General features: G+C 39.3%; 1 protein-coding gene across 1 annotated transcript; it reads left to right on the forward strand.

Annotated features, from left to right (window-relative positions):
* The first annotated feature begins 496 nt into the window (after positions 1 to 496).
* LOC105436449 (deleted in malignant brain tumors 1 protein-like) lies at positions 497 to 25,020 on the forward strand. Its single transcript, XM_030995746.1, has 12 exons — positions 497 to 863; positions 1,445 to 1,645; positions 2,735 to 2,953; positions 3,424 to 3,732; positions 4,182 to 4,331; positions 18,698 to 19,000; positions 19,388 to 19,687; positions 20,407 to 20,685; positions 21,829 to 22,158; positions 22,734 to 23,063; positions 24,224 to 24,486; positions 24,916 to 25,020. Exons 1-12 carry the CDS (start codon positions 497 to 499, stop codon positions 25,018 to 25,020), a joined length of 3,156 nt encoding a protein of 1,051 aa, XP_030851606.1.
* The last annotated feature ends 2,725 nt before the right edge of the window (positions 25,021 to 27,745 follow it).

The raw sequence follows: 27,745 nt of genomic DNA on the forward strand, positions 1-27,745 counted from the left end.
TCTAAGCATGGGTGGTTTGTAGGATGCTGGGCTTCGACGGTGCCCTCAATTGCCACGGTCGGCTAAGTTTGGTCAGGGCTCTGGGCGTATTCTTCTAGCTTATGTCGAGTGTGAGGGAACAGAAGACATCCTAGCAGACTGCGCTCATGGAGGAGTTGGAAATTATACTTCATGCGGTCATGCAAGGGATGTAGGCGTCATTTGTTATTTCGGAGGTAGGAGTTTTTGGTCCGTATTCTACATAGAAACCGTTCAAACCTAAACAAATCCATCCGAAATGGAAGACATTTCCGGTTAATATATATATATATATATCTGTAGCGCTTTTCTCATCTTAAGAACGAAATATAGGCTGTATTAACTATCTTCTTTATCACTACCCACACTTATCTCAGGACTCTAAGGCGTTTGCTCTCGAGGATTTTGGGCTAAAAAAAAAAACAACCTTATATGCGTTTTAACCATAACTTTTGTACTCTTTTGGTCTTAATATGACATGGTATCAAGAGAAAAATCCTTTCACCCCTGGTTCTCCCCCACAGATCCATTTGAAGTTCGTCTTGTCGGTGGACTAAACGATGCTGAAGGCAGAGTAGAGGTACTGTACGATGGATCCTGGGGAACCATCTGTGATTCGTGGTGGGACCTGAGAGACGCGAGGGTGGTTTGTAGAATGCTGGGTTTTGATGGAGCCTTAAATGCACCGAGATCTGCAAGGTTTGGTCAGGGCTCTGGTCGTATCCTGCTAAAGTATGTCACTTGTGACGGAACTGAAGACAACCTAGCAGAGTGTACTCATTCAGGGATTGGACGTTACTCATGCAGTCATACAAGGGATGCAGGAGCCATCTGCTACTCAGGACGTATGTTTTCTCTGTACTCTATCATTGCAAGTAGTCCAGCTACCAGACAATGATTTTCATTAGGTGCTTATTGGATGAGCACGAATATCAGAATAGTAATTTATTAGTGATTTTGAGGATTTACATTGCTCTCATTAACAATGAATTTCGATGTATAACCAATTTAAATTGAAAATTACATACTTGACGATTTACTAGTAATCGGTCGTTTTTTGTACGGGGGCAGAAATGGTTCCAGCGGATTTTACATGATAATATTCAAATGAGTTTCCGAAAGAAAGGTTTTTTTTAATTCCGACATGACGGTTTTGTATGGGGAAGCAATTACAACTTATAATAGTATTACAATAACAACTTCCCTTATTCTACGCATATATATATATATATATTAAGCCGACTATGCAACTTATCCCTCTACGGCCGGTATTACGTTTGAAGTTAATTGTTACGTAGTTCTTATAGGATATCTAAATGGAATCAATTGCAAATAAATTATAAGTGCCCTAATAATATGTTATTGAAAGTGAAAGGTGTGGTAATATCATCTAAAACGACCTTTTTACCACGCTCTTCTCTAATAGTCCATCCAAAGCCATTTGAAGTTCGTCTCGTCGGTGGGTCAAACAATGCTGAAGGCACAGTAGAGATCATGCACGATGGATCCTGGGAGACAATCTGTGATGTTGGCTGGGATCTGAGAGACGCGAGGGTGATTTGCAGAATGCTTGGGTTTGATGGAGCCTTGGACGCACCGGGATCTGCACGGTTTGGTCAGGGCTCTGGTAGTATTCTACTAAAGTATGTCAATTGTGACGGAACTGAAGACAGCATAGCTGATTGTGCTCTTGCAGGGGTTGAAAGTTACTCTTGCGGCCATACAAGGGATGCAGGCGCTCTTTGTCATTCGGGAGGTAGGTTTTTTTTTAAGGCTAGTCGCTAGAGTAAATATGTCTAATTAAATCACCTGCATATTCCCCCGAGAGGTACACTTTGCATGCCCTGTAGTCAGTCAATGAGGTCGGCCGCAAAAAACTGACTTCCGCAAACAAATTACTGGGGAGTTTCCTTACTTCGACATTTCACCTTTATTTTTCGTTTAATAATAAAGAGATTGCTCTTCTCCAAATATTTCTGATCACGTGTAGTGCTCTAAACCAATCCATGTACTGGCATTTTTTAGGAGTGCATGATTACATTTCCTTGTAAGAGTATATACATTTTATTTGATAAACATATTCTGCTTTTCATCCTAACCGTTCATTAAACACATCAGAGCAATTTCAAGTTCGTCTTACAATGGGACCACCGATTCAGAAGGCAGAGTGGAGGTTTTGTATAAGGGAAGCTGGGGAACTATTTGTGATGATAACTGGGTTCTAAGAGACGCAAGAGTAGTTTGTAAAACGCTTGGATTGGACGGGGCTTGGTAGTGCTACGCCCGGTCCCGAAAGCGGTAAAATCGTATTTTTAAATATTGGAGTGCAAATACTAGTTTTCAGCCAAATTGAGTCATAGAGATGTTACGGGGAGGTATTGCGATAAAGATACCTTCAATTGGTCCTATACATAGGGATGCTCATTACGGTTACGCTCAGGTTACCATTACACCGGTTTAGTTTTTGTTATTATAATTGAAAATAGTTTAAATATATAACATCAAACGATTTAGTTTCTTTGGTATACTTAGTTTTTGTCGATCGGTAACACGTCAGTTACCTGTGTTAATAAACATACAAACCCAATTCACCACTGTTTGTGTTGACCAATGGTTCATGTATGGGTTCTTTTTTATACGAATATCAATCTTCATGAATAAATCTTTGGACACACGTTTGTCAATTATAAAAATCCTTTTCATCCTGACCGTCTAGATCCATTTCAAGTTCGTCTTGTCAATGGATCAAACGATGCTGAAGGAAGAGTAGAAATACTTTACGATGGATTCTGGGGAACTATCTGTGATGACTGGTGGGATATAAAAGATGCGAGGGTTGTTTGTAGAATGATGGGGTTCAACGACGCAATAGCTGCGTCTATTTCTGCAAGGTTTGGTCAAGGACCTGGCCATAGTCTTCTGACATCTCTCGGCTGTAGGAGAAATGAAGATAACTTGGCAGATTGTTTTCATGCAGGTGTAGGACGTTCTCACTGTAGTCATAGTAGTGATGCCGGCGCTTCTTGCTCCTTGGGAGGTAAGATTTTAACATGGAAATTCTGATCGTCATCAGTTTCTATCCCGTCTGGATAGGCCTATGCTTCTTGAATTGATACTTTTCTGGTGTTAATATAGATGAGATTTTTATATTTATAACACTGTCAGATTGAGATATGTTTTACAAATTTCTACATGTGTTCCTGATTAGGCATTTTCTTTTAAGCTGTGGCTAAAGTGCTCTTTAGCGCGTACTCCTAACATGTGTTTGTCAATTGTCACCAAGTATTTCCAACATACCGTTCTATGAAATAATTTGTTCAGAGTTGCGTTGATAATCGCTAAACATTTCTAATAATTTTCTAATTTGACCAATATGAATCTGTATTCATATGCTTTACATTTCAGTTCAACTTGTCAATGGAGCCCATGGATATGAAGGAAGAGTTGAGATACTACACGAAGGGTCTTGGGGGACTGTATGCGACGATTTCTGGGACCTGGACGACGCTAAGGTTGTATGTCGACAGTTAGGATTTGATGGTGCTGTGGCTGCTCTGCCCCGTGCCAGATTTGGTCAAGGCTCTGGTGATATCTTTCTGGATGGTGTTCAGTGCAACGGGACAAAAACCAGCCTCAGATACTGCCAGCATAAGGGGATAGGTGTTCATCATTGTACACACGAGGGGGATGCCAGCGTTATATGTAAACGTGGAGGTAATATCATAGAGCCGTCATTTACACACACAAAACACAAAACAATGTAATCAGCAGAATACAGATCGTCCGAAAAGGAGGACAATTATATTATACGTGTGTAAAGCACGATAATAAAACAACCGGGTAACGTCGTTATCAAAAGAAACAAGATTACATTCACAACACAGCCCCCCCCCCCCCTGAAATAAAGTTTGCATTTTAATCCGTTAATCGAAAATTAAGAAAGAAATCGCAAATCTTGCGGTTTATGAAAGCTCACGTCGCTTGATTTTGTAAAAAGTCATGTCACAAAAGTGAACATTATATGGATCATTTTAAGTAAAAAGAATAGACTTGTTTTTATTCAGTATTTTTACATTTGTTATAGCTGTGTTTATTAATTTTCTTTTCCATGAATATTCATCGGTACAGAAAGCCGAATTCATTGTTTCGAAACATCTTTCTAGGTTTGAGGACTTACTCGGACATGATCACCTCTGATGAAATACCGCCAACGTACACAACCAAGCTAGTGCCCAATGGACACGAAACTACAACAGTTCCATCAAGACAACAAGGACACAAGGTCATTACCACGACATATCCGCTTAACACAAGTAAAATTGGAAATTTAAAATCAACTGTAAACCCAAATCTACAAGACGATCTCCGGATGATAATTTCATTTTGGCTCTGTATTTTATCATTTAGCATCATTCTAATCGCATTGTTTGGGTACTGTATTTATAGGTATAAAAAGAGAATGACTGCTAGGAACTTGAATACAGAAATATATATGGACGTGACGACTATATCATCAATGCACGCTCTGTCAGTTGGTTCTGGTGACCAAGACTTGAATGTTCCACCTAAATTACATGAAAGACTTGAAAACGATGTTTGTGGTCACCATTATGAATCAAATATAAAAGATATAAAAGATAACTTAGAAGATTTCCATGAAAATGCGGGCACGAAAACGGTTTACCAAATACCTCAAAGTGGTGAGGACTGTGAATTAGACGGAAATCTTCTTCCGAACACAGAAAGTCCTTTGAAAAATGGAAAGTCGGTATCGGATAAGAGAAATCATGTTGGCAAAACGGATATGCCAAAACCTCCTGATGAAAATGCAGAAACGGTGTCTTTGCCTCAATGCACAAAGGTAAACACGAAACATGATTATATGGAAATGAAAATAGTATACCAAAAGCCGAAAACGGGGAAGGACGTAGATCTTGATGGATACCTCCTTCCAAACACAAAAACATGTTAAATGATGGTGATTCAGTAACGAAAATAACGACAAGGAATCGAACGCGGAAATTTGTTGTACTGCATGTGAAGGGAATATCCCCTTACTGCAAGAAGCGACACATGTATACAAAGAGATACACAAGTACATGGATATGAAAACTGTTAACCAAAAATCCGCAACAAAAAAACAACATGGATCTTGATGGGTATCTTCTTCCAAGTGCTTAGTCTAGTTCTGGACCCTTTTTATTGTTTTCCTCGCCGACTATACGCGTTAATCCGAGTGGTGGCGCGATCCCGGTTTTCGGGATCGCGCCACTACTAACGCGTATAGTCTGCGAATAAATAAATCAATAAAAAGGTTTCAGAACTAGACTACCAAGTGCTATGCTACAGACTGGAACTCTCATAAATAGAAGCAGAGCAGAAGAAGATGGACAGTCCGATGAAAACAGGGACAATTAACTTTGGATGTGTATGTTAAGAGAACCTGAAGCAAACTGGAGGATTCAAGTTTGGTAACACATGAAATAATATGACAGCTATTCATGTACATAAACCACCATTTAAAGAAATACACTAAAAGAGGTTAAAAAACTTATTAATATCGTATATATAAACCATTTGTTTTAAATTTAGAAGAGGATAATCTGTCATGCACAAACTCTAAATATATCCGAACTTGTCAAGTGACCATCCTGTTACAATGTATGTCTGACTATTTTTTCAACAACCAAGTTATTACTACATTTAAATTCAATGTATTCTTTTTAATTTAATTTTTGTTAAAGAAACTTCCTTTGTATGGAGTTAAAGACATTAAGCTTATTTGGATTCAATCATATTTATCCAAAATAACCTAACGTACATCTGTCAAAGGGACCTTGTCTGACATTACTAATGTCAGATCTGGCCTTCCGCAAGGCTCGATTATCGGGCCTCTTCTGTTTTCGGGATTGTTGAAAAGTGCCACATTATGATGTACGCCAACTATACAATATTGTACTACAATGGGGAAGATATTAAAGACATTGAATCTGTATTGAATCAGGAGCTTGAGCCAATAAATGGCTGACACAAAATCCTCTCAGGTTAAATTTATCAAAAACTCGATACATGGTTTTGGGCTCCCATAGGAAACTTACAAATGGTGGTGATATAATTCTCGCTGTTGACAATCATGAGCTGGGAAGAGTAACCACTTATAAATATCTTGGGGTTTGGATGGATGAGACATTAACTTGGCAAAAACATGTTGAAGAAACAATGAAGAAGATTGGTTCCCGACTTGCACTTTTCGATAGACTCAGAAATACCTCACGGTTGACAACTTTAAGGTCTTAGCTAACTCGCTTATTTTTACCTTACTTTGACTATTCTAATAATTCATAGTCCACATGTGGACAATACTTGAAAGACGGTCTAATAAGACAACACAAGAAAATGGCCCAGTTGTTCTTAAAAGTCAATTACTCTACTCTCATTGAACAGGCATATGATAAACAAATGGATCTCGATTTAAGAAAGGTGGCAATTTCACATATGCAAAACAGTGCACAGTGTACTCCAAGGGGAAGCACCAGTTTACCTCACTGAACTTTTGTACGATCAGGAAATGTACACTCACGCCGAACAAGAAATACAGTGCACAATGGTGTTGTGGTGCCACTTGTCCGCACGCAGGCTGGTAAAAAATGCCTTTTCCCATAGTGCATCCGTTCTCTGGAATTGGCTGGAATGTGGGATTCGGGGCGCTGTTTGTAGGCAGTCCTTTGTTACTTCATGTTGGAGAATCAAAAATCAGTATATGATTTGGTATAAAAACAAAACATTTTTTTAAAATAGGGTAGGTGTAGGGAATTTGAGACCGTAGGGAATTGGAAACCACCAAGCTTGAACCCATCACTGTCTGTCCGTGTTGGCTCCAATATTGCTATAGCGCCATATGTGGCCTTTCACAACACTACTGCATATATCCAATTCATTTCGAAGACTACAATGCGTTCTTTTACCGAGAAAATTGGCAGAATTGACCAAGATAAGCAATTTTGATTGTAAATTCTTGCTCTGATATAAAAACACAATTTCCACTGAATGTTATGGTGTATGCAGATACTTATGGGTGGCTCTTAAAAAGTAGTTTTAAAAGGAAGTTCATGAAGTTTGCCAACCATGACAGAAAACTTATGACCATTGTGTGTTGTGAATGGGTGTTGCAATGCACATTATGAATGGTGCCTGATCAGAAATGTTTGTAGGCAATGGGGGACACCAGGTCCAAGATGGGGGCCTACTTTCCCCAGTTGTTCATTTCATGTTGAAAGGCACTATCACGATTATATTTGGTTGTTTCACCATTTTAATTTGAATGTATTTTATTTCAAAGATAAAAGTGAGTTCTGGTTTTTAAAAAAATGAATTCTCTTAGAATCAAACTAAAAATGTTCAAGATTACAATTAAATGTCATTTGCCAAACAATTTTGGTAGAAAATGTATACTGGCTGAGTAATGAGTAAAGAAATATTAGGAAATCAATGCTAGCCCCGATACCATTTGTGTAGTCCCATATACATCTTTCTGTGTACAGTGCTTGTAACTTTACCAAGACTGGGTCAAATTTATTATGATTTTGATGACTCCAGAACTTTGCAGTACACACCAATACTTACATGCTACATGATCAACTTTTTCTGATCCATTCCACAAATTTTTTTTCACAATGCAATGGGATGACCAGAACTCACCTTTATCTTTAAGAAGTTGTTTCTATGCTGTGAGTTTGATCAATGTAAAAGTCACTTTGCCAGAACATTATTCTGAAAGTATTTAAACATAATTTAAAGCACCTTTATTACTGTTAACAAAAAACTACGGAAATATTTCTGGCCATGCACAATCGTTTCAAAATAACAGTAAGTTCATTGGATACATGTTTCTTTTTCAAAGAGTGTTTGAACTAACTATAACAATACAATTTTTATTCAAATTGTATTTTAAATATCTTGATTTGTAACTGTCCATAATTACCTACACATGTAGGTAATGAAAGACATTTGGTGATGGGTCATTAATCACTGTTATCTTATTAATCAGTTACATCATGACCACAATTTTGTTACCAAATAATGTTTATGTTAATCATGCAAATGTGCTTAAAGAGATGGTTCATTGAAATGTGGAAAATGGGCAAATTACACCTCAACAGATTGCTGAGAACATTAACAAAATGAGCAAAGTACTTTTGAAGCCCTCACTGTTGTGAGGAATAAATTAAATGCAATTTTGTTACCCTTTCCTGAACCCACTCTCTAAGTGAATTGACGGTGTTATTTTACATGCGAAACGATGACGTCACAATATGAACAACCTACATCACACATTCGGGACAATGTTGGATACCCATTGCAATTTTCAGATATGGGTTAACGTTGTTTGTATATTTCTCGCCAGGGGTGATTTTTCCTCGATTTTTGACATTTTTAATGAGATACACTGAATAAATGATACTTTCTACAAATGTTTGTTTGATTTTTATATTTTTTCCCGTCACATTTGAGCATAAAAATCAGAAAAATAATCACATATTCTGAGCGCACTTCAGCGTGTATGTGTCTGATCTTGGAAGGCTAAGGACATTTTGCATGCTGACCTAACGACTCTTTTGGAGTAAAATAGGCTACAAATTTTCATAGAATTGTCCAGATATTCATTACAAAAATATGAGATTAGGCTGATTAATTTAAATTTTTGATAATTCAAGTCGTATAGGACCTGATAAACCGAGAGAAACAGATCAGTCCGGTTCGCGATTCAGGGTTAGCTCGAGCGCCGGGCTACGGGCTAGGCTGGCTAGCAAGCTGCGCTAATGTGATGCACGCATAGAGGTCAGTGTATTGCACACATGGTACATGCACAGAGTACGCACGCACACCTACTAGCTACGGGAAACTTGAACGCTACATCGACGATATATTCACTCGCTTTTTGGAAGTTATATACCATTTATCTAGACTAACGTCAGATTAAGAACCAAAACCATGCCATGGAGGAGCCTTCTGGAGTATACTCAAGTATGTTTTCGTCCATATCCATATTTCCAGGGGATTTTGATGAAGGTAAATATTTGTGTACCACCACGAATATTAGATAATTTGAACCAGTCGTTGTAAAAACAAATAGCGTCTTATACGTTTTATTCCAGCCAATACCGATGTTGGCTTTTTCGTGTTATTTATAATACGCACAACCAGCCGGCCCATGTATTGTTATTATTAATTAATTAATTAACGGTCACCGTATTTTTTCAAACGAGAGCTGAATTGGTATGATCCTATTGGCTAAATTTCACACATTTTGGGGGTCTAAAATACCCCATAGCAATTGTAGGTCCTAAAAGGGCACTAGAAATGCCATAAATAAGAATAAGAGCAATAACCATGTACTTTGAAGGCATTTCCGGTCTGAACAGAACTCAACCATCCCTCTACTAAAGTTAACCATGATAGTACAATATTCACCTTATGCGTATATTGAGCAATACGTCTACGACTATTTATCTTACGAATATCGTCCTAACAGAGATTTGCAAATGTATGCTTGAAACGAGTCGATCTCTGTCTCATTTAAATTAGTCGAGTTTTAGCATTTTATTTGAATTGCAAATGCCATGTCAAGGCATTAATACATTTTGTCACTCCATACCCAGGAGAGAAATAGGGAATTGGGAGTATGATGTTAAGTCCTTGTGTTAGTCTTTTCCATATGCCGTCACGGTGACCATATGGCGTAACTACTCCTCAGGTAGCGAAGATAGTGCACATTGTGCGTGAATGAATCCGATGACCGGGGTAATATCTGTTAAGCGCTCAGAGATGGTATTTCACATTAAGCGTTAAGTTTATTACTAATGCTCAGATCGAACGAATCGCGATACCATTACCACTTTAATAAGGAAGTGGTGGACATATCATACTTTTTAAAATTCATTAAATCGAATTAACAAAAGACTAACTCCGTTTAGTTGACGATCAGACATAGACGAAAGACTTCATTTATTTCTATCTATTAGTTAAAGGAATTTAACCAAACTATAAAATAATTATCTAGGAACAAATCTTTCCATATAATAAATTATATACCTCTCTTTAGAAATCTAGCCATCTCATTGGTCGAAATTGGAGTCGTGATTTTAGCCATACCCGCCTACCGGTCAATAGTATTTTAAAAGATGCCCGCATGCCCGTCTACAGGTCAGAAGTTTTTTTTTTAAAGAAGCCCGTTGCCCCGTGTAACGAGCCGCATACATGAATTTTGCTGAGATCCCCATTAGTTTAAGTGTAAAAAGATTTCTTTGTGCGAACGCTGATACAAAATACAGTGCAGAGTGTGTGCGGTTCCCGAATGATCTTTACATTCAGGAAACTTTCCAGCAAAGGTATACAGACAGTATCTCAGATGTTATGTGATGTTTTAACCAGGTTTACTCAAGAAAATGAAGTAGAATTCTTTGTAGATTTGTTTGTGAATTCGGTATATAAAAGATATATCGACTGCTCTAATATTCGAAGCATAGCTGTTTCTTGATATAACGGGCCATTGAGCCTATAGAAACAGCGATGCATCTTATAGCAGTCAATATCTCTAACCTGTTACATCATTTGGAAATATGATTAAATACAACTTTTCGTGAAATACATTCTTCCACATAGACATACGTCTCGTCAACGGCTCCAACAATGCTGAAGGAAGAGTGGAGATCTCCCCCTCCCCCCCCCCCCCTGGTTTGGCCGAAAGGGTGCGTTGGATTGTTAAGGGCGCGTCGGGTCAGACAACGTGACAAAATGGCACATACGGGGGGGGGGGGGCTTATTCCAATGTACGCGTACCCATGCCAATAGCGCGCGCTCCTGTTACGTACGACCGTCGCGTACGTCGTGGATATCGATGGTGGATATCGATCGCAAGCTGATTAGCTGAGAGAGATGGAGAGAGGCTGGACATCTTCGAGCTTCCTGATCACTTTTGTGGTGAGTTTATTTGAGTATTCCTGCATATTATCGTATTTTTGTGCAGTACGTGTTTAAGTTTACCAGTAAAATGTTAGAATATAGAATTAGTTTAGTTTTGTTTGTCAAGTGGTAATCCGTAATGAGGTATTAAACTGACCTTGACAATCGGATCGCAAGGTTGATTGGATGGGCTGAGCTCAGACCAATGTGCTTTATTGGCGTAATCTTTCAGAACTAAGAGGCTAACTCAATGAAGCTCTATCAAATAAAGAGAAAAAATATAATTGCTATAAATAAAAATAAAATAAAAACAAGATACACTCTCTGATTGGCGTAGCCAAGGGGAAGGGGGTCCGAGGGGTGCTTGCTTAATAACGTGAAAAGAAAAACAAACTCTCATTACAATTATTAAATATATTTGTGGCATTCCACCCAGTTAGTGAATGGTGTAGCCAATGAGGGGGGGGGGTACGGTGCTTGCCTAATACCGGTTCTATATTTTAAGGAGAAGAGCGAACTAGATGTATAATTATTTTATGATTGGCGTAGCCAGGGGGGGGGGGGCTTGCTTAAGACAGATTCTATCAGTGGCGGATCCATCGATTGGTGCTCACTACCCCCCCCCCCCCCCCCTCCTCCTCCCGCTCATTCACCGACTGGCTGTTTCGCCGCTAAATATTCTCTCATGAAATTAAAGCCCCCTCCAAGTATCTCTGAAGCCTGGAGGCTCTGTCTCACCATTGGGAGCCCCTTCCGAGCATGAATGAAGTCTAGGGGCACCGTTAAACTCTATGGTGACCCCCTCAGAAGCCTGGGGGCTCCGTCCTTCTTATGGGGATCCCCCTCTAAGCACTGAATGCTCTTGAGCTGAGGATATGCAATACATATTTGTTGTGTATATTGGATAAGTTGTTACCATGGTAACCACAATTTTGCACCAAAAATATGCCATTTTTATATATAACCCTTGTAGAACGAACTTCTTCCACAATTGTGGAGTTATTTTGATGAAACTTGGTACACTTGATGCTTTTGAAGTAGGGATGTGCAAGACATATTGTTTGTGTATGCTAGATAAAGCGTCGTTATGGTAATAACAATTTTGCTCCAAAATATGCCATTTTGATATAAAAACCTTATTGAACGTGCTAATTTAAGTTTTTGAGCAATTTTTATGAAACGTGATGCTCTTGAGCTAAAGGTATGCAATACATATTTGTTGTGTATATTGGATAAGGTGTTACCAGGGTAACCTCAATTTTTCACCCCAAATATGCCATGTTTATATAAAACCCTTGTAGAGCGAACTTCTTCCACAATTGTTGAGCAATTTTGATGAAACTTAATTGGTACACATAATAAACTTAAAGTGCAAATAAGCAAGACATACATGTTGTGTATGTCAAATGAGGCGTTGCCATGGTAAAATCAAATTTTTGCCAAAAATGCCATTTATTTTTTTTTATATTTTTTTGACAATTTAGATGCAGTATAAAATGTTTGCAGTAACTTGGCATGTAAATTGGTGATGCGGGGGTATTAATCACATTTCGTGATATTTCTAGTTTGTTTTTTTCTTCTCATAGTAGGAGACCAGCCTGTAGGTCCCGTGACCAATCTCTGGGAACAAAGGTTTGAAAGTGTTTTTGTGTTCCCTGATGAGTACCGAACAATTTTGACTTGGGCTGCCCCCTTGAATATCCCGGGCATTTTTGTGAGGGGTCAACAAAGGTCATACAGGGTAGAAATTCAAATATATTCAAATCGTGTCGATATGCATATCAAATTACTCGTCTGGTCATGAGGATTCCAAAAATGTATAGTTTGCTATACCTCCAACCTTAACCCTAAAAAGGCCGGCCTATTTGAGGTCTTAGTATGGCCGGGGGCGCAAATTTTTTTTACACGCTAGCCTGGCCATTTCTATGATAAACACCATGGAAACGACTAATATTAGTCTAGCAGCCTACATGCGAGGTTTATGATGATACGCATGTTCATCATGCATGACAATCATCAGATAAAGACATAGCTGGCCCTTGTAAATGAGACGACCGCCGCAGTCGGGCGACGGAATTCAAAAACTTAATATATTCTAATTTAATTTAGGAACTTTACATTAATCTTGATCTAAGGAGACACGAACGAACGAACGTTCAGCTAGAGAGCAACCAAGTTAAACTGCGGTAGTGCTTGCCAGGCGCGGATCCAGGATTTTTTAGGGGGGGGGCCCAAATTTGATATTATGCGAGCCAAATATTGGTACGTAATGGTGACCAACAGTGACGTAATGCGGGGTAGGGGGTGGGTGCAGGGAGGGGCAAGTTTCCTCTCCTTCCTCCGCGAAACGCTAAAGCTTTGACGTTCCATTAAATTATTAGAGAAAGAAGACGATTCGTTGTAGAGTTCTCGACTCTTAATCCTCGTCTGAATTTAGGTTCCCCCCTGCCACGCGAAGCGCGGAAGCTTTTAAGTTTCATAAATCACTAGAGAAAGAAGACGATTCGTTGTACCGTTTTCGAAAATAATCCTCGTCTGAATTTAGATTATCCCCTCTCCCCTCCCGCGCGAAGCGCGGAAGTTTTTACGTTTCATTAAATCATAAGAGAAACAAGACGATTCATTGTACAGTTCTCGACTCCTAATCCTCTTCTGAATTCAGTTTTCCCCCTTCCGCGCGAAGCGTGGAAGCTTTTACGCTTCATTAAATCATTAGAGAAAGAAGACGATTCGTTGCACCATTTTCGGAAATAATCCTCGTCTGAATTAAGATTAACCCCCCTTCCGCGCGAAGCGCGGAAGCTTTTACGTTTCATTAAATCATTAGAGAAACTAGATGATTCGTTGTACAGTTCTCGACTCTTATTCCTTGTCTAAATTCGGTCCCACCCCCCTCTCCTCTTCCTCCTGCGCGAAGCGCGGATGCTTTTACGATTTATTAAATTATTAGAGAAAGAAGACGATTCGTTGTAGAGTTCTCGACTCTTAATCCTTGTCTGAATTCAGGTTCCCCCCTCCCGCGCGAAGCGCGGAAGCTTTTAAGTTTCATAAATCATTAGAGAAAGAAGACGATTCGTTGTACCGTTTTCGAAAAAAATGCTCGTCTGAATTTAGATTATCCCCTCCCCCCCCCCCTCCCGCGAGAAGCGCGGAAGTTTTTACGTTTCATTAAATCATTAGAGAAACTAGATGATTCGTTGTACAGTTCTCGACTCTTATTCCTTGTCTAAATTCGGTCCCACCCCCCCCCTCTCCTCTTCCTCCTGCGCAAAGCGCGGAAGCTTTTACGATTTATTAAATTATTAGAGAAAGAAGACGATTCGTTGTAGAGTTCTCGACTCTTAATCCTCGTCTGAATTCAGGTTCCCCCCTCCCGCGCGAAGCGCGGAAGCTTTTAAGTTTCATAAATCATTAGAGAAAGAAGACGATTCGTTGTACCGTTTTCGAAAATAATGCTCGTCTGAATTTAGATTATCCCCTCCCCCCCTCCCGCGAGAAGCGCGGAAGTTTTTACGTTTCATTAAATCATTAGAGAAACTAGACGATTCGTTGTACAGTTCTCGACTCTTAATCCTCGTCTGAATTCAGTTTCCCTCCTTCCGCGCGAAGCGTGGAAGCTTTAACGGTTCATTAAATCATTAGAGAAAGAAGACGATTCGTTGTACCGTTCTCGACTCTTATTTCTTGTCTAAATTCGGTCCCCCCCCCCCCCTCCTTTTCCACCTGCGCGAAGCACGGAAACTTTGACGTTTCATTTAACTATTAGAGAAAGAAGACGATTCGTAGTGTACCGTTTTCGACTCTTAATCCTCGTCTGAATTCAGGACCCACCTCCCCATCCCGCGCGAAGCGCGGAAGCTTTTAAGTTTCATAAGATTATGAGAGAAAGAAGACGATTGGCTAAACAGTTCTTGACTCTTAATCCTCGTCTGAATTCAGGTTCTCCGGAAGCTCAGGGGTTTTAGGCGTTTAATTAAGGTCAGATGAGCATTTTGTTTATACCATATTATTTTGTGACACTTGCAGGTCACCATTTGGCGTGGGGTCCAGGGGGCGGAGCCCCCAAAAATCAGGGGTTTAAGGCATTAAATTACCGTCAAATGAGCATCTAAGGGCCCGCCCTAGGGCCCTAAGTGGAATCCAGGGGGCAGAGCCCCCGGAAGCTTAGGGGTTTTTGGCAATTAATCACGGTCAGATGAGCATATTTTGATACCTCATTATTTTTTAACACTGGCAGTTAACTATTCTTTCTTTCTTGCTCTCATTCTATTTCATTTTTCTTTATTATGCTTTTTCAAAAAAAGTGGGGGGGGGGAGGGAGCTCGAGGCTCCCGATCCCCGCCGTACCTCGGGCCCTGACATGTAGGACTCTCAAGAATCATATTTCTTGCCTGGCTGTGAATTTAAGAATTTGTCATTTTCCAACAAACACATACAAACGTATAATTTACTAAAAAGTGAGGAAAAATCTCGGAAATTATGTCATTTCAGCATTATTTGTCATCCACCGTTGTGGAATTAGAAATAAACCACGTTCGAATTTGATTTCCCCCAAGCCCCCCCCCCCCCTATCAGTACGCCAGTATCTCCTCTTTTCCTTTTTTCTTTCCCTGTCCTTCCTTCTCTCTTATTTTTTTTATTGGGGGGGGGGGGGTCAACAGCCTGGGAGGCAAGGCCCTTTCGGCACCCCGATCTCCTTCTTCCCCCTTTTCTTTACTTCTTCCTTTTCTTTCTTTCCTTTTCTCTCCTCTTTTCCTTTCCCTTCTTTTCCTTTCTTCTCTCTTTTTTTTTTTTTTTTTTTTTTTTTGCGGGGGGGGGGGGGCCAAGGCCCGCTCGGCCCCCCCCCTGGATCCGCGCCTGGTGCTTGCCTACATGTAGGTTTTACCACCAGCGCACTTTTACGAGTATTACGGCGAAACTGGCCAGGCTAGCGTGTAAAAAAATATTCGCGGCCGGCGCGGGGGGGCCATTAAGGCCCCCCCCCCCCTAAGATCTCGGCCTCTTGGCATCCCTTTCGCACGTTAGACTTTTTTGTAATCATTTGTTTCGATTTTGAGGGACGAGGAGCTTTATCAAAACATGCAGTATGATAACTCATAACATCCTTATCTTTAATAAAAATGACATTACGCTATAAAATAAACTTTTTTTTAAATAATGAAAGAAAACTAATACAAATGGAATACTTTGCAAAAGACTTCAACTGTGAAACCAAACATAATAGATATGCAGACATGCACTCTGGAACAAAGAGTGACTGACATCGGTCATATGAAAAATATCCAACGCATTGTTGTCGTGACAATAAACGTCAAATAGAAACCAAATAGAAACCGACATTTGACATGTCGCTGCTTTTGATTTATTTGTTTCAACAGGCCTTCACATGGGATTTAAGTAGTAACAACTCCTTAAAAATTTGTATGATGAAAAAGTCACGAGGACAATTTCATTGCAACTGCTGATTGTATCTCAAAATACGTGGGTTTGCTTCCGTCATGTTTACCAATAGGCATTAGCATTTCTATAGGATAATCAAACAAACTGGGCGTTAGCCATTTGCGCATGCGTCCTCTAACCTCTTAATACGAGATCTTTAAGTTAATCAAAAATTAGTTTGTGTGTGTGTTTTTGGTGTATACAGGAGACTGCGCTGAGAATCTCACTTCAATCAAGTTGTATCTTCGTTCTGAACAAGATGGGGGTGATTAATTTTAAGTATGTGCACCTAGTTATTATACTTATAGCGGTCTTATTCGTATACACGGTGGATGATTCGAGAATCACAGGTAAGTTTCGTTTTAATATTCATTTAAAAACCCGAAGAGCTACCAACATAATGTGCAAATTCAAATGAAAAGTGAATATCATTATCATCGGATGAACAAAAAATAATAAAAGAATGACTTTATCCCCTTTTTATCTACATCCTCACCTGCGGGTGTCAAATACAGTGCGACCAAGATCAAACGAAACCAAGAATTATCGATGTTTTATCATAACTTAATAAAAATTATTATTAATAAATGACACATATTAGTAAAGCTTAGATCCTCTTCTTACATTTGATGCAACTTATATGATGCATACTTTACGCTTGAGTGATTAAAAGCAATTTGAAGGAAGGTAACCAAAAAGTCATTTGGCGGGCGGTATCTAAATTTCGAAGAAAGTTCATTTTCTGCTCTTTCATATGACACCTCAATCGGGAAAAATGAGCCAGGAATAATAAAGTTCTATTTGTTTAAAGTGATGCTTGCATTTTCATAATTTGATTAAACGAATCCCTTTTCACTGGCCGTAGCAACAAACGGAATTAACAAAAGACTTAAAGTGACTCGGTAACATTGTTGAAGGTTGTTGAAAAAATTGCTTAATTTTTGTATAAAATGTTACTTACTATATTCCTTCTACTATACTCACCCTCTGAAATGCAAACAATCCTGTACAAATTCTCAAACCACAAAGATATCTATGGTTTTCTTTGAAGGCGTCGATGTGAGTGATTAACGGTAAATTCTCCCAACCATTTTTTAATTTTCCCAACCGTTTTTCCATGAGAAAAATACATAAAACAGGCTATACAAAATCTGTCAACACTTAACTAACTGGAATGGAATGTAGAGCCATTTTATTGCTTTGTGACGATTTACATACACCTAAAATGTAATTAAATTGTCCTTGTCTTGATGCTGAACAGGCTTTGACAAGTAGGAGAATAGAAATAGAATTATATAGTTGGGAGAATTAAGGAATCGATCAGATCAGTTTTTCAAAATTTGTACCATAAATAATGATCCGTTTTCACTCAAATTTCCAGATTGTCTTTAATTGTACATCTAGCATTGAAGTCACTACCTTAGCACCACTATCTCTCATCTGAACAATGTTACAAAGTCCCTTTAACTCCGTTTCGTTGACGATTAGACATAGACGAAAGACTTCATTTATGTCTATCTATTATTTAAAGGAATTTAACCAAACTATAAAATAATTATCTAGGAACAAACCTTTCATATAAACAAATTATATACCTCTCTTTAGAAATCTAACCATCTTATTGGTCGAAATTGGAATCGTGATTTTAGCCATGCCCGCCTAGCGGTCAATAGTATTTAAAAAGATGCCCGCATGCCCGCCTACCGGTCAGTATTTTTTTTTTAAAGATGCCAGTTGCCCCGTGTACTAAACAAGCCGCATGAATGAATTTTGCTGAGATCCCCATTGGTTTACGTGTAAAAAAATTCTTTGAGCGAGCGCGGATACCATACATTTTTGTGCGATTTGGTCGTTACAGTTTAGGTTTTATAATCATCCCTGAGATCCCCATTAGTTTAAGTGTAAAAAGGTTACTTTGTGTGAACGCTGATACAAAATACAGTGCAGTGTGTGTGCGGTTCCCGAATGATCTTAACATTCAGGAAACTTTCCAGCAAAGGTATACAGGCAGTGTCTCAGATTTTATGTGATGTTTTAACCAGGCTTTACTCAAGAAAATGATAAGGTTAAAATTCTCTGTAGATTTGTTTGGGAATTCGGTATATAAAAGATATATCGACTGCTCTAATATTCGAAGCATATTTGTTTCTTGATATAACGGACCATTGAGCCTATAGAAACAGCGATGCCTCTCATAGCAGTCAATATATCTATACTATTACATCATTTGGAAATATGATTTAATACAACTTTTCGTGAAATACAATCTTCCACATAGACATACGTCTCGTCAACGGCTCCAACAATGCTGAAGGAAGAGTGGAGATCTTCTACGGTGGATCGTGGATGACCGTTTGTGATAAAAACTGGGATCTGTTAGCAGCAAGGGTAGTCTGCAGAATGCTGGGGTTCGACGGAGCCTTGGATGCGACACGATCCGCAAGCTTTGGGCAGGGATCTGGTGGTATTCTCTATGTAAAGTGTTTTGGGACAGAAGACAGCCTGGCAGACTGTTATCGTGTATCGGTCGTCTCATCCTGCAAACATAAATTAGATGCAGGTGCCGTGTGTTACTCAGGAGGTACAAACTCTTTTGGATCTTAGGAAACGATCAGTCGGATATTTGTAAATGGCATACTGTTCATATTGCATTAAAGTGAAAATGTGAAATTCTTTTCAGGATATTCACTCATTGATACATCTCTTCCTTTTAATTGAAAATTCATTGAATGAGAAAAAGCATTATGTTTAAGAAGGTGAAGTTAAGTCTTTTTTTATTATTGCGTTTGACTTTGAAAACTTGTCCAGGCATTCCTTGAAACTGAAGTAACATGCAGTCTTATTGCTCTTGTGGACCCAATACTTTAACATTAGGTTCATTTTAATTCATACTCGATTTTTTTTTTTTTTTTTTTTTTTTTTTTTTTAAATAATTTAGCCCACCCGAACCCATTCGCGGTTCTTCTAGTCGGTGGCGCCAGCGATGCTGAAGGCAGAGTAGAAGTACTCTACGATGGATCCTGGGGAACTATCTGTGATTCATGGTGGGATCTGACAGACGCAAGGGTGGTGTGCAGAATGCTGGGGTTTGATGGAGCCTTGGACGCACCGGGATCTGCACGATTTGGTCAGGGATCTGGTCGTAGTCTTCTAGGATATGTAAATTGTGATGGAAATGAAGACAACGTAGCAGACTGTGCTCATGCAGGAATTGGACGTTACTCATGCAGTCATACAAGGGATGCAGGAGCCATCTGCTACTCAGGACGTATGTTTTTTCAGCATTTTAACTTTGCTAGTAATCCATCTACCCCACAATGACTTTTATTGATTGCTTATTGGATGAGCACGAACATCGGAAGAGATATATATAAATGACTTTAACAATCTATTTTCACCGTAGTTTGAAACAATGAATTATTTATTATTATTATTATTATTGGATAAGCACGAACATCGGAATAGATATATATGAGTGACTTTAACAATCTATTTTCACCCTAATTTGAAACAATGAATTTCGATTTATAAACGAATAAAATTGTTGTACACAAAATCAAAATCTTTCACCGACATTCAGGTTTTACGCCTGGTCGTTTTTTGTTTTTTTTTAAGGGAGACAGGTATTGTTATAACGGACTATACATGATACTGCTCAAAATTTGTTCCCCCCCCCCCCCCCCCCTCCTCTCCTAAATAGACGTTTTCATTTCGTCTTATCGATGACTTGCTTGGTTAACAATTATAACCAAATCAGAATAATTTTCTCATTAGTATTATGTTTTTAATAGTGCCGAAAATGCGTTTTCCCTTCTAATCGTCTACAGCTCACCGTGAACAGTTAATTGTCAGGTAATACTAACATGATATCGAAATGTGATCGATGTCAATTCATTTGTGATTACCCTCATAAATGTTCAGCGAACTTATGTTGAAACGTGTGATATCATCTCAAAGGATCTATTACGTTCTTATTCTCTAATATAGTCCATCCAAATCCATTTAAAGTTCATCTTGTCGGTGGGTCTAACGAAGCTGAAGGCAGGGTAGAAGTCTTGCAGGACGGATCCTGGGGAACTGTCTGTGGTGTTGGCTGGGATCTGAGAGACGCGAGGGTGGTGTGCAGAATGCTGGGGTTAGACGGCGCCCTGGACGCACCGAGATCTGCTAATTTTGGTCAGGGCTCTGGTCGTATTCTATTACAGTATGTCAACTGCGACGGAACAGAAGACAACCTAGCTGATTGTGCTCATGCAGGGGTCGAACGTTACTTATGCAGTCATACAAGTGATGCAGGAGCCATGTGCTACTTAGGAAGTATATTTCCTTTTCCCACATAACCGAGTTGTGTTGTTTGCATGCTTAAAGATATAGGCCTTGACCAGTTTTGTAAACGCACCCCTCTCAAAAAATGAAATGGAAGCTTGCATTAACAATCATGAGAAAGAATGTGTTTTTACTAATACGTGATGATACAAATTTTGCCGGGAAAACCGTCTACTAATGGATATATTTGGTAAATTATTATATCTATCCGGACTGGTTAGATATCTCGTAGTCCAATATACATCTGTTTGTGTGCAGTGCTTGTAACTTTACCAAGACTGGGCCAAATTTCTTATCCTTTTAATGATTCCAGAACCTTGCAGTGCACACCAATACTTATATGCTAGATGATCAACCTTTTCTGATCGATTCAACAACGTTCCTTTCACAATGCAATGGCATGACCGGAAGTGGTCTATACCTTTAACAGATCAATAAAAAAAACTCCAGAGCTAAGTGTCGTACAACTCAATATTCTTTCTTGCAAATGGTCTAAACAAAAACTCAAAAACTTTGAATCCCCCCCCCCCCAAAAAAAGAGACTTTCTAGTTTTATGTGTCTATAGAGTACCGAAGATGTGACATCATACAAATCTGTTTTGGGATTTTTTAAATGTTTTCTTCATTTTCCGAAAGAGCTTCGAAAATAATGTAAAAATGTCGAAGACCAATTTAATATGTTAAGTATTGGCTGATATATGACCATCTGAATACATACATTTCTTATAGGAACTTAGTGCTATATTGAGAAATTCCATTTCTATACTTTTGATGACGTCACACCTCACCACGCTATAACGTATTAAAGTCAAATGCAACCACACCATATTTCGTAATTCTACAGCCATTTATTATTTTGGTTTCAGTACAAATTATTTTAAGCCGAAAATGCGTGTTTGGTAGATAATTGGAACTTATAAAACATTTTCGCATACCTCAGTATCATTACTATACATGTGTTGATTGTAGGAAATACTACAAATAATCTTTCTTCAAAACTATTTTACAATTCTATTCAAAGCTATTATATTAGACAAAATGCTATCCTAATGCGGTATATATATCTTTCCTTTTCACGTGTAGCTCATCCAACCCCATTCCAAGTTCGTCTTGTCAATGGATTAAAAGATGCCGAAGGCAGAGTAGAGGTACTGTACGATGGATCCTGGGGAACTATCTGTGATTCGTGGTGGGATCTGAGAGATGCGAGGGTAGTTTGTAGAATGATGGGGTTTGATGGAGCCTTGGACGCACCGGGATCTGCTAGGTTTGGTCAGGGCTCTGGTCGTATCCTGCTAAAGTATGTCAATTGTGACGGAACTGAAGACAACCTGGCTGACTGCACTCATTCAGGGATTGGACGTTACTCATGCAGTCATACAAGGGATGCTGGAGCCATCTGCTACTCAGGACGTATGTTTTCTTTGTACTTTATCATTGCTAGTAGTCCAGCTACCAGACAATGATTTTCATTGGGTGCTTATTGGATGGGCACGAACATCGGAATAGTTATGTATTAGTGACTTTGAGGATTTACATTCTTCTCTTTAACAATCGGAATTTCGATGTATAACCAATTTCAAAATTGAAAATTAACATACTTGACAATTTGCTAGTAATCGGTCGTTTTTTGTACGGATGCAAAAATGGTTCTACCGGATTTCACATGATAACGTTCAAATAAGTTTCTCGAAAAAAGAGGTATTTTAATTCCGACATGAAGGTTTTGTATGAGAAGCAATTACAACCAAAGCATAAAAACTTCCCTTTGTCTACGCATGTATATATTAAGCCCAATATGCAATATATCTCTTTCATCCTCTACGGCCGGCATTACGTTTGAAGTAAATTGTTACGTAGTTCTTATAGGACATCTAAATGGAATCAATTGCAAATGAATTATAAGTGCCCTCATAATATTTTATTGAAAGTGAAAAGTGTGGTAATATCATCTAAAACGACCTTTGTGCCACTCTCTTCTCTACTAGTCCATCCAAAACCATTTGAAGTTCGTCTTGTCGGTGGGTCTAACGAAGCTGAAGGCAGAGTAGAGGTCATGTATGAGGGATCCTGGGGAACCATCTGTGATGACAGCTGGGATCTGAGAGACGCGAGGGTGGTTTGCATAATGCTGGGGTTTGATGGAGCGTTGAACGCGCCAAGATCTGCTAGGTTTGGTCAGGGCTCTGGACATACAATTCTAGATGTCCTCGGATGTGACGGAACAGAAGTAAACTTAGCAGAATGTGCTCTTGCATGGGTTGAAAGTTACTCATGTGGCCATACAAGGGATGCAGGCGCTGTTTGTCATTCGGGAGGTAGGTTTTTTTTTAAAGGCCAGTCGCTTGAGTAAATATGTCTAAATATTAAAATAGCCTGCAGATATCCCTGGAGATATATTTTGCATGTCCTGTAGTCAGCCATTGAGGTCGGCCGCAAGAAGCTGACTTCCGCAAACAAATGAGAATTATTGGAGGGTTTCCTTACTTCGATATTCCACCTTAATTTTTTGTTTAATAATAAAGGGATTGCTCTTCTCCAAATATTTCTGATCACGTGTAGTGCTCTAAACCAATCCATGTATTTTTTAAAGAGGAGTGCATGATTACATTTCCTTGTAAGAGTATGTACATTTTATTTGATAAACCTATTCTGCTTTTCATCCTAACCATTCATTAAACACAACAGGGCCATTCTTTGTTCGTCTTACCAATGGAACCACCGATTTAGAAGGCAGGGTTAAGGTTTCGTATAAGGGAAGCTGGGGTAATATTTGTGATGAAAATTTAAATTTAAGAGATGCAAGAGTAATTTGTAAAATGCTTGGATTGGACGGAGCTTGTTAGTGCTACGCCCGGTCACGGACGCGGTAAAATCGTGTTTGATTACGCTGGGTGCAATAGCAAAGGAGACACTCTTGTCGAGTGCTATCATTGAGGGCTTGGAGTTAAAAAGTGTGAACATGATAGTGATGCTGGTGCCATTTGTTGTATAGAAGGAACGTTGTGTATTTTAAAATATTAGAGTGCAAATACTAGTTGTCAGCCAAATTGAGTCATGTAGATGTTACCGGGAGGTATCGCGATAAAGATACCTGCAATTGGTCCTATACCTAGGCATGCACATTACGGTTAGGCTCAGGTTACCATTACACCGGTTTAGCTTCTTTATTATAATTGAAAATAATTTAAACATATAACATCGCGAGATTTGGTTTCTTTGGTATACTTAGTACTTGCCAATTGGTAACACTTCAGTGACTTGTGTTAATAAACATACCAACCCTTTTTACCACTGTCTGTGTTGACCAATGTTTCATGTATGGGTTTTTTAACGAAAATCAATCGTCATCATATATCTCATAGTTATTTTGTTTAGAGAGTGCCAGTAAGTTGTCAAAGTAAAGTTGATGGCAACTGAATAAATATTTTGCACACATTCTGCCAAGTATAAAATTCTTTTCATCTTGACCGTCTAGATCCATTTCAAGTTCGTCTTGTCAATGGATCAAACGATGCTGAGGGAAGAGTAGAAGTACTTTACGAAGGATCCTGGGGAACTATCTGTGATGACTCGTGGGATTTAAAAGATGCGAGGGTTGTTTGTAGAATGATGGGGTTCAACGACGCAACAGCTGCGCCTACTTCTGCAAAGTTTGGTCAAGGACCTGGCCATAGTCTTCTGACATCTCTCGGCTGTGGGGGGAATGAAGATAGCTTGGCAGATTGTTTTCATGCAGGTGTAAGACGTTCTCATTGTAGTCATATTAGTGATGCCGGCGCTTCTTGCTCCTTGGGAGGTAAGATTTTAATATGGAAAATCTTATCATCATTTTATATCCCAGCTGGATAGGTCTATGCTTCTTGATTGAATACTTTTCTTGTGTTAATGGAGATGAGAATTTCATTTTTTTATAAAACTGTCAGATTGATATATGTTTTACAAATTTCTACATGTGTTCCTGTATATTAAACTCTTTTTTTTAAAGCTGTGGCTAAAGTAATTTTTAACGCATTATCCTTACATGTGTTTGTCAATTGTCACCAAGTATTTCCAACATACCGTTCTATGAAATAATTTGTTCAGAATTGCGTTGATATTCGCTAAACATTGTTAATAATTTTCTGATTAGATTAACATGAATCTGTATTTATTTGCTTTACATTTCAGTTCGACTTGTCAATGGAGCCGATGGATATGAAGGAAGAGTTGAGATACTACATGAAGGGTCTTGGGGACTGTATGCGACGATTCATGGGACCTGAACGACGCTAAGGTTGTATGTCGACAGTTAGGATTTGATGGTGCTGTGGCTGCTCTACCCCAAGCCAGATTTGGTCAAGGTCATGGTGAAATCTTTCTAGATGGTGTTCAGTGCAATGGAACAGAAACCAACGTCAAAGACTGCAAGCATGATGGGATAGGTGTTCATAGTTGTGTACACAAGGAGGATGCCAGTGTCATATGTGAACAAGGAGGTAATACCATAAATCCGTCATTAAAAAAGGACTAAATTATACATTTGTAAACACGTTGATGTAACACCTGGGAAACGTCATTATGCATATAAAACAAAATTTTCGGGAAATAAAGATTACATATAGACCGTCACTCGGTAATGAGAATAAATCCTAAACATGGCGGTTTATGAAAGCTCCTGTTGTTTTCAAGCGCGTAGCCAGGATTTCATTTTAGGGGGCGGTAATGAGCACGCAAAGCGTGCGAATCACTTACAGAGCGCGCTCCCTAGTGGGGTGGGTGCAGGGAGGGGGGAGTTTCACCACCCCCCCCCCTCCCGCGCGAAACGCGGAAGCTTTGAAAGAAGACGATTCGTTGTACTTTTCTCGACTCATAATCCTTGTCTGAATTCAGTCCGTCCCCCCTCTCGCGCGAAGCTTTGACGTTTCATCAAAATATTAGAGAAAAGTGACGATTCGTTGTACCTAATTTCCCGACTCTTAATCCTTATCTGTATTCAGTCTCCCTCCCGCGCGAAGCACGGAAGCTTTGAAAGAAGACGATTCGTTGTACCTTTCTCGACTCATAATCCTTGTCTGAATTCAGTCCCTCCCCCCTCTCGCGCAAAGCTTTGATGTTTGATCAAAATATTATAGAAAAGTGACGACTCGTTGTACCTAATTTCCCGACTCTTAATCCTTATCTGTATTCAGTCTCCCTCCCGCGCGAAGCGCGGAAGCTTTGAAAAAAGACTATTCGTTGTACCTTTCCCGACCATTAATCCTAAATTTGAACTCAGTTCCCCCTTCCCGCGCAAAGCGCGGAACCTTTGATGATTCGTTTGACCGTTCTCGACTCCTTTTCCCTTTTTCTTCCTACGTCCTCTTTTTTTTTTGGGGGGGGGGCGACCGCCCCCACCGCCCCACCTCCCCCCTCCCCCTGGCTACGCGCCTGGTTGTTTTACTGAGTAAAAAAAGACATCTAAGACATTGAATATTGGAACTGAAGAAGTTCAAATGAAAAAACAAAAATACTGCCACAGGCTTTATTAAAAGATTTCGATTCCCTTTGAACAGTAATATGTTTTTTCTTCTTCATTTGTTAGGGTGGGGAAGACGTTTTGAGATGAATTAATCTCATGCACATTTTTATAAATGGAAAATAAGGCATGAGTTTATTTATTATTTGTGCTCTCTACATTTTTGTCATTTTCATTAAGATTTATCGGTACATGAAGCCAATTTTTTTATTTTTTTTTAATATCTTTATAGGTTTCACGAAAAACTCAACTAAGCTTTTGCAAATTGGACACGAAACCACGATAGTTCCACCAAGAAAGCAAGGACAAAACTCCAGCACACCTCAACATCAGCTTAACACTAGTAAAATTGCCGTCCGAATGATAATTCTAATTGGACTGTGTATTTTATTCTTCAGCAGCATTCTGATCGCATCATTCGGGTACTGTATCTATAGGTTTAAAAAGAGAATAGCTGCTAGGAATTTAGTCACTGAAATATATGTGGACTTGACGACTATGTCATCAATGCATGCTCGGTCACCTGGTTCCGCTTACCAAGACTTGAATGCACCACCTAAATTACCTGAAAGACGGAAAAGTGATGTTTTGGATCACCATTATGAATCAAAAATAAAAGATATAAAAGATAATCATGATGACGATTTAGAAGAGGTCCATGATTATGCCGATATGAAAACTGTTTCCCGAGCACCTCAAACCAATAAAGAATTGGACATAGACGGATATCTCCTTCCGAACACGGAAATACCTTTAAACGATGGAAAGTCGGTATCAGATAATAGGAACTGTGGTTGCATAAAGGACATGCCAAAACCTTCAGATGAAAAAGCAGGAACGGGGCCTTTATCTCAAGGCAATAAGGAAAATATGAAAAACGATTATATGGAAATGAAAACGGTTTACCAAAAGCCAAAAACGGGGAAGGAAATAGATCTTGATGAATATATCCTTCCAAACGCAAGACCTTCGCTGGATGAAGGTGATACAGGAACCTATAAACTGACTCCTGAAAATAACGACAAGGAATCGAACATGGAAATCGATTGTACCGGAGGTGAAGGGAAGGTCCCCTTACCGCAAGACACGTCACAGAAAGAGATACACAAGTACATGGATATGAAAACTGTTTGCCTAAGTCCTGCAACAGGAACCCACTCAGATCTCGATGGGTATCTTCTTCCAAGTGCGATGCTAGAGACTAGATCTATCCGAAACAATATCAGAGCAGAATCAGATGGACAATCTGATGAAGACACGGTGCCAGATGAGGAATGAATGGCGGCGAGTCAATGAAAGAAAGATCACAAAGTATGAGCACTGGAAAAGAAGAGTATTGTACTAGCAACTATCGGAAGCAAAGTTGAAGGGAAGTGTCGAGGTGGTAGGTGTCCTGCAGGATGGACAGACATCTTCAAGAATTGGGAGGGTGGAATGAGAGTAGCGAGATTGAATGCGCGCGAGAGGAGCCGTCGTCCCATAGGGGCTGTGGCATAACACATA

This window comes from Strongylocentrotus purpuratus, unplaced genomic scaffold (assembly GCF_000002235.5).
Source record: "Strongylocentrotus purpuratus isolate Spur 01 unplaced genomic scaffold, Spur_5.0 spur5_scaffold_3, whole genome shotgun sequence".
In the NCBI taxonomy this organism is placed as follows: Eukaryota; Metazoa; Echinodermata; class Echinoidea; order Camarodonta; family Strongylocentrotidae; genus Strongylocentrotus; species Strongylocentrotus purpuratus.